This window comes from Chlorocebus sabaeus, chromosome 1 (genome assembly GCF_047675955.1).
Source record: "Chlorocebus sabaeus isolate Y175 chromosome 1, mChlSab1.0.hap1, whole genome shotgun sequence".
NCBI classification, from domain to species: Eukaryota; Metazoa; Chordata; class Mammalia; order Primates; family Cercopithecidae; genus Chlorocebus; species Chlorocebus sabaeus.
In genome coordinates this window covers 37,502,476-37,511,264 of record NC_132904.1, presented here as the reverse complement: position 1 = coordinate 37,511,264, position 8,789 = coordinate 37,502,476, and the positions used below count along the sequence as shown (strand labels likewise).

Here is an 8,789-nt window from a genome sequence, read left to right as displayed (position 1 = left end):
CATTTAAAAACCTTTTATCAGAACATCTCTAGAATCAGTAACATCAAAAGGCACTGGGCTGTGTGAGGGCCTCATAAAGAGGTAAGCTTGAGAAGCTGTTTGCCAATAGATAATAACCAAACATAACTGTAGTGGGAAAAAACACTAGTATGAAAGGGCCCTGGAATCAGTGGTTTTCCTGGTACTTGATAGGTTTTCCATTCCTAACACTCCTCTGAAAATGGGGGAAAAAATTTACCTCACAGGGTCATATTATCTCATTAATTCTCAAAGTTTCTAAGCTCAGGATCGGACAGATATAATAAAAAATTGTGTGTAAACTCCGGAACTTCTTCACTTTAACCTCTTCGCATAGGAATCTAAATGTCATATACTTCTTTGTCCCCTTAAAATGTTTTCCTAAACAAAGTATACCCTTTTCTTGATGCGCCAGGGTCATCATTATGACCAAGTGTGACATTATGCACTAGCAATGCTGGAACCCCCAAGGCTATAAGGCAGAGTCAGATGGTGCTGGTGCTAGTGTTTGAACATAATTAACTCCAGCGGTCTCATTTCTTACAGTGCCTTTTCATTACTGGAGCTGAGAAGCCATAATAGAGATGGGTAGAATTATATATAAATGTACAAATGTGTAAAAGAGTGTCTCTCCCCTTAAGTTTTAGGGTATTCACTTAGTGACATATTTTCATACAATTAGTACTTTGACCATGGTATATTTGAGATAATTATGTTTTACAGGCTCTGGAAACTTGTATAAGACGGACTTTTGCTTAAATAATTCCAACACCAGTTAGCCCTGTGGCAATATATTATGCAACTTTAAAAATTTATCCGTAGACATTAGTATTTACAGATGAAACAATATGATGTCTTAAATTTGCTTCAAAATAATGCAAGGGGTGGAGGGATTGGAGGGGGTCAGTGAATAGGATGAAGATGAAACAAGGTTCACTACGTGCTGCAGATAATTGTCAAAGCAGTGACAGGTATGGGGTGAAGGGTGGGGAGGTGAGGTAATTATACTACTCTACTTTTTGTTATGGAAATTTCAAGCATATATGAAGTTTAAAACAAACACACACACAAAATTATGTCCCGAATGAAGAGGCACTGGGTTCTGGTTTGGGGTCTAATTTGCTGTGACTCAGGGACTCACTTACATTTTATTAAGCCTTTTGTTTTCTCATCTGTAAAATGAGGACTTAGTGATTGTAAATACTGAAGTATTTCTAAGCATCTGGGCAACTGACTACATTAATATCATACAGACTTTTTAATCATTTGCTTTTTAGATAAAGATTGAATCAATGGTTTTTCTGAAATTTCATAATCTGTTTTCCATGAGTGTAGTTCAGACTTAGGATAAAAGCCTTTTTCTAAATTTCAGCAAAATGTTCTTATATATTTACAAATAAATATCAAAATGGTGTTTTCTAATGGTTACTTCCAACATTTCTTCTAATACTGTCCACTTAAAAATACTTAATTTGCTTACTTTAAAACTAAATTCATTAGTATACCTAGTTTTAAATTAAGGCAAAATAGATTGCTTTCTAAAAACTTTAATAATTCAAAACACTGAGTACAATATTGTATTTCATACCATATAGCACAAAGATTAACACATTTTATATATCTGTTATTCTAGTTTTTAAATGAATAAAATGAAAAATTTTCAATAACTTGAATTTTGGAAAAAACCTTTTAATTAGGAGTTTCTTACCAAGTTATGATTTAATATTTATCGATGTGTAAATATACAAACATGATAGCAATTTTTAAAACTTGTAAATAGTTGGCCTTACAAAATTACAACACACTGTAAATAAATCCTTCCCACATTTTATACAAACTACATGATTTTGATATACAAAGATTCTGTTTTTATTACACTGACAATGTACAACACAGACTATTTACAATGCAAAAAGTATATAAACCACAATTTAACAGTCTGCTACTGGCAGCCACTATAGTTTAGGAGGTAGCTTTAATTAAACGAAATGAACAGAAGCCACATTTCCCAACTTGTGTTCTAAAAATAATTTACATAAGATAAAAATTCATTATATGCACAGTATGTACAGTTTAATTATTAAACTGCAATCTAGCTGGATTGTTTTAGTATATTCGGAATAACTAATATGGCAGTGGGTTTGCTACTGATTTAGCACACTGTTCAAAAAACATATTGAACAATTATAACTTTAAGACTCCACACAGTAATAGGTCTAAAGCCCATAGATGGGAATCAAGTAAAATTTTTAATTTTTAAAGACACAGGACTAAGCTTTATTCCTTCTTCTTCTATTTTTATTAATAACACATTATCTCGTTTAACCAGAGTTCAACCTCTGAGCTATTGAATAGGCTCTTTTGTAAAAAACAGTATGGGGAAGATGTATAGAAGTTTCCACTTAATAGCACAGGTTCAAGATAATCCAGCTCACTAAGAAATAAACATAAGTACTTTGTGTCGTAATTACTCCCCGTTTCTTCTAATTAAATGCAAGTATTGACCACAGTTTACTTTCTATATAATCTAAACTATTACTAGGTGACATACCAACAAATTGGAAAATATCAGTAGAGCCAATGATATTAGGAAGTATTCATTAATGAGAACGTTACATGGAGCCACCAAATCCCTCAGATACTATTAAACCCCCACATTAGTGAGTGGTTTAGCCAAATCGACTAAACCCACACAGCAATTAGTCTTTTACTTTTTTCCTAGTAGTGTAATCACAAAACACTTAAGAAAAAATTACTGATTGGACCAAAGCAATGTATAATGACTGAAAACAAATGTCCAGCTTTTTTTTTTTTAACCTAACAGCTGTTAATATTGTTTTAAAAACATCTTCAGGTTTTAGATTTATAAACTGTTTAAACAAAATTTATGATCCTCTTATGTCAAGGATGGCAATTGAAAACATAATAAGGTAATACCTATGTATACTCTCACAGTTCTAGCTGGAACAGTCCCTTTTTTGGCCCTGCAGTAAGTTGTCCTGAGATTAATGATGAAACATTAGGTAAAATTAGCAAGATATTTTCTTCAGTTATAGAAAATCACATTTTAAAATATATTTTTAAAAATATTAACAGCTATTCTTTATCTTGTGCTTAATTCACAAATAGGTATAAATTTGCTTCTTATGGATCAGAAAAACCTAACATTATATTGCTATACTACACCTAAGATCCTTTTCAAGTCATGCATTTGTTTCAAACAGACCATACATTGCTTGGACATTGCATTTTTCACCAATTTATAATTTAGGCACCTGTTCTTTGAAAATGACTGGTTTGAGAAATAAACTGTCACCTCTCCTTCTTCTAAGTGACACCAGGCAGTGATTATAGAAGTGCTTCCCAGATGAAAGATCAGAATAGGGTTCACTCTATAAACACTGATTTTGGTTGACGGGGGAAACGGTTACACACATAGTAGTTCAGTCTTTAACTCTTGGTAGATTGTAAGCATAGCGCACCAAAGGGAATCCTCTACTCTGGTAGAAGCAGGCTCGTCCACAGGCCTGCACCTGGTCAGAACTGTCTGAGACAAAGGAATCTTCTTCATCTGCGTAATCAGAGTGGGCCGACTGTGTGCCACAGTCGGACCAATAGCCCTCCGGTCTTTGGCAAGAAGCCACTGCCAATGCAGGACAGCTGTGTGATTTTATCAAGTGTTTGCATGATACTGGCTTTGTTAAAAGAAATGATTCGCAGCAGTTGCAAACAGTCAGGTTACCCTGCAAATGTGAGTACATGCCACAGTCGTAGTAGAAATCCTGTTCCAGACAACCACCTTGGCTACTGATGGAAACTGAAACTGATCCACTTTTCTTGGTAACACGTCGCTTCAGTAACTTCCAGTCTTCTTTAAACTTTGGGTTGAAGAAAACATACAGGACTGGATTCAGGCAAGCAGGCAACGGAAAAAATATCAGAGTAACAGACTTCATTATTTCGGGGCTGATAGAGATTGCAGTGATCAATGGTGCAAATGAAAAAAATGCCACAGGGCAGAAAAAGATGCAATTGGTGAAGATTAGCCAAGCAACATGCTTAATCATGCTAGATTGTGAGTTTTCTGAGAGGTCCTCTTTTTCCAAGTTGCAGTATAGCTTAGTGTAGATAATGGCCATTAATAAAAATGCTAGTGAGTTTAATAGCACTAAGGTTACAGTGAATCCTAATGACGGCGTTTCACCTGTAGGAAATGGCAAACAAAGGGGTGATGCAGAATATTCCCCTCTGTGGAAAAGGGGAAAACAGCCTGCTACTGTAGCACCTAGGAAAGCCAAAAGGGCAGCAACCCGGAACTGTTTGAGATGATTGCTCTTCCCATTTTTCATTACATCTTTTGCAGATAAGCTTCTTTCGACAGTTGCTAGCATTAATAAAAATATGGCACTTTCTGAGGAGAAAACTGCAAGAAACCCAGCTACTTTGCAGCCACTGCCAGTTTCCCACCAAATGCCAAATTCAGCGAATCTGCCCCAGGACACAGCATCAAGAAAAGTTAGGATGCCAGTATAGATTCCCATGAATAAGTTAGACACAGAAATCAAGCCTATAAACAATTTGGACGAAGGCAGTGATGTACAAGATGCAAATGTTGTTAAAATAACAAGTAGGTTGAAAAATAATGCAACCAAGAAAATGAACCACACAGTAAGACGAATCATCCAGCTTCCCAGTAAATATTCACAGGGCTTAAAAGCACCTAAAACAAAACACAGAGAGAGAGAGAGAAATAAAAGATAACTTAGAAAACAATTTAGAAAATGATATGGCTTGATAGAAAAACTAATGATATAGACTAATTAAATCTGCTCTCTACTTGACCAAAACTGAATTGATTACTACTTCTAAGATAGTCTGGTCATGGACCAGGCTATTTTTAAAATACACTGACTTTAATTTCTTTTAGTAAATATTTGATAAGGCTGTGATATTTAGGTGAAATTTTTCATTTTTTCTTGCGTCTAAGCTAATTTACATAGCACAATGTCTAGGGCATAAGAGGTATTTGATAAACTGAGGGTCTGGAATGAGATGGTTCATAACTTGCTATTCTTACCTTAAGAAAGCAACTTAAAATTGTATAAATTTTAACCTGTATTAATTTTCTCACTTGTGAATAATAATGCCTGTTTCATACACTTGTGCAGCTTAAGTAAAATTATACACATAAGAAACTAAGCAGGATGCTGGATATACAGTTAGACTTCAATAAACATTAGCTCCCTTTTCTTCTTCCTTTCTAGCCCCAATATACTTTATAATCATGTATGTATATAGATGTATCCACACATATTTTTTATACATTTTCTTACGGCTTTCAAAAGCAACCTGATGAAGCAGGTTAAGATAGTATAATTATCCCCATTTTTCATCCAGAGAAACTGATATTTCAAATCATTTGATTGGCCTGACAAAAGCCATTCAGTAAGATAACATAGCTAGGACTACACCTCGGTGATGTTAACTATTCATACAAAGCTATGTACAATAAAATCCTACATAATACAAACTAGCATTGCAAGAACTCATTCAGTCGCTGAACTGTATGTTCCAGTAACTGACTTTCACATGTTAGTTATGACACAAATTACAACTGTTTTACTGAAAAATTAGAAAAGAGAAACAAGATTTTGACTATGAAACACAAGAAAACTATGTATTACAATTGTCTAAAAAACATGTTTTATGAACTGTCATGAAAATGATATATCCAATAAAATATTTTAAATTGTTAGGATATTCACAGACCTCAAAAGCCAGTTCTGCACCATTTATCTGACTTCCAAATAATGTTAAGAAACTCTTATTTTAATTTCCTTTTTACTAACCCTTCAGGAAGTGCTAAGAGAAAACTCGTTATCATCTTTATCTCTGTTATCTAAACTCATCCTTCATGGAAGGAGGGGTAGCTCATCTATCTGAGAGAACAGGAGACTTTTTGAGAACACTTTTATGGGTGAAAAAGGTTACTTCTCAAAAAAAGCCTGGGAAGCAGCCTCCACCCAATCCCTGTCTTTGGAAGCCTGCTGCCTCCTCTGGTGCTAAGCTGGATCCCAGCTCTCCTCCACTTCCTGCTTCTGCAGCAAGCACATCGTGTCTGTGTTACTACAACTGAGTAGGGGGAGGCAGGCCTGCATTTCATTCCCATGGCAGCCCAAGGAGATGAGCTCAGACCGGCTTTCCTCCTGGCCAATCTCCAAGTTTAGATTCGGGGTGGAAGAAATGGAAATGCCTCACGTTCAAGTCCAGCCTCCCTTTTGATAAACCTGTTCCCTTTTCATTGGATCATCAGTTCTTTATGTACATTCTCGGGCACATGAACTCCAGGGAGACAAGTAAGCAAGCTGCACCCCAACCTTTAAAAATTAATATAGACACTAACACACGACAAAATAAATTACATAAACTTAGATGATTCTTGCCAATTGCATTGACTTATCTGGTAAACTTAGAGCTTATTCTCTACAGAAGAAAGTATTCATAAAATACATTCGCAGCCCTTTAAGAAACTCATGATTCAGCAGCAATCACTAGTGAATCCATAATACTTATAATTCCGAGCCATAAAATTAATGTCCAGATGATCCTATGATATTATACTAGCAAAGGAATCTATTTTGTAGCACACAATTTAACTAAAATATTTAGGCCTCCCTTTTACAGTAAAATTATAAATACATCTTCTCTAGTAGATTAGGCAGACTATGACAATCATGACCAAATATGTGGTGTCAGTTTTATAACTTTCCCAAAACTACAAAGTTCAATGAAGTAAATGAGGGGAAATAAGGAAAGGCAAGGCTACATTAAGCACACACATACAATCTTCACAGACTACTAACTTATAGTATTAGTCCCAGAGTTAAAGGAGCATTAAGAAAGTGCCTCTGAAATTCTAATGTGTATAACCCTCACCTGGGGGAGCTTGTTAACATACAGATTCTGATTCAGTAGGTCTGGGCCTGAGATTCTGCAAAAGATTCCTAAGCTGCTGGTTGGTACACAAAGCACAAATCAGAAGGCTTCACGGGATCCTCTAGTACCATCCCTATTACAGAAATTACATCTATACCCAGGATATTTAGATATATTTGCCTAATGTTTGTTTAACATGAGTAACAGTAAAGAAAAAGGCCGGGCATACCTGTTGAAGGTGTACAATGGATAATTATTTGACTATGTTCTTCATTTTCAACAGTGCTTGTGACATTTGCTGCATCAGCAGTACCTAAACATATAACACAAAGCATGTTTAATTAAAACCTTACGGAACTCAAAAGAACCATATTTTCCTGCGACTTTCTCTGTATATAAGTGTCAGTTCTCCTTATAGAAGGTTCAGTAACATATTGAAGATGCTGGTAGCACAGTGAATGCCATTGCTTTTTTGGTTTTGGTTTTTCTTAGAGACAAAGTCTTGCTCTGTTGCTCAGTCTGGAATGCAATGGCACAATCATAGCTCACTGCAACCTTGAACTCCTGGGCTCCGCTCAAGGGATTCTGCCACCTCAGCCTCCCAAGTAGTGGGAAATACAGGCACATGCCACTATACTCAGCTAGTTTTAAAATTTTTTTATAGAGACAGAGTCTCGCTTTGTTGCCTAGGCTGGTCTTGAACTCTTAGGCTCAAATGACCCTCCTGTCTTGGCCTCCCTAAGTGCTGAAATTATAGGCATGAACCATCGCGCCTGGCCAGAGAATGCCAATTTTCTCACAGATTTCCTATTGATCATTCACAAAGGGATTATAATAATAGAAACTTTAATCCATGCCTTAAAGGAGTGTTCTGTTTTTTAAAACTCATGCACTTGCCTTTCTCCTGTGCCACACTGTGGTCCTGGAGGCTGTTATCTTCTGTGTTTAAATTTGCATAAGAGTCACAACCCCAAAATGCACAGCACTGATAAGCATACGGTACTGATAAAGACCTGGAAAAAAAATTGTAAAATCTACACTGAATAGCAACTCCACAGATACAGTTTTGTTTTGTAAAAGTATTTTAAACTTTGAGAATCCCAGCCTAGGAGTCAGAAAGATCTGCCATGTGCTTTAGGCTGGTCATTCATCCTCTCTGGGCTTCAGTTTCCTTATCTGTGAAAACAGCTCTGATATCAGATGACACCGAGACTTTCTCCCTTTCTATAAGATCTCTCTTAACAGTTGGATGTAAATCAAACTGTTTAAAATTTAACAGCAGTACTATAATTTAAAGTAATATCTTATGACTCCTTTTATAAATGTATTAACTATGCTCAATTTATCATATGAAACTGATAGTTTCACTTAAAATTAATGCCCCAGGTCATTCGTGAATTTATACCATTAAATACATTTACTTTGTTTAAATAAATGTAATGAAAATATTTATTTTCTTCTGCAACAATAATATTCTCTCTCTTTTTTTAGAGACAAGGTCTTGCTCTTGTCACCCAGGCTATAGTGTAAGGGTGCAATCACAGCTCAGTGGAGCCTAGAACTCCCAGGCTCAAGTGATCCTCCCATTTCAGCCCCCTGAGTAGCTGGGACTACAGGCATGTGCCACCACATCCAGCTAATTTTTGTACTTTTTGTAGAAACAGGGTCTCAGCATGTTGCCCAGGCTGGTCTTGAACTCCTGGTGTCAAGTGATCCGCCCACCATGGCCTTCCCCAAAGTGCTGGGATTACAGGTGTGAGCCACCATGCTCGGCCTCATAACAATATTCTCCCTCTATTATATTTAATGTAGTCCCCCATAACTCTAAAATCTTC

The 8,789-nt window shown here is 36.1% G+C and overlaps 1 protein-coding gene across 1 annotated transcript in view; it reads right to left on the bottom strand.

Annotated features, from left to right (window-relative positions):
* Positions 1-1,686: 1,686 nt before the first annotated feature.
* The window catches only part of LGR4 (leucine rich repeat containing G protein-coupled receptor 4), a 108,369-nt gene continuing 101,266 nt past the window's right edge, over positions 1,687-8,789 (bottom strand). The window contains exons 16-18 of the mRNA XM_008003745.3: positions 7,852-7,967; positions 7,184-7,267; positions 1,687-4,738 (exon numbers count right to left, since the gene is read on the bottom strand). Coding sequence (XP_008001936.1) covers positions 3,462-4,738; positions 7,184-7,267; positions 7,852-7,967 — 1,477 coding nt within the window. The 3' untranslated portion in view covers positions 1,687-3,461. The remainder of the gene's footprint in view (positions 4,739-7,183; positions 7,268-7,851; positions 7,968-8,789) is intronic.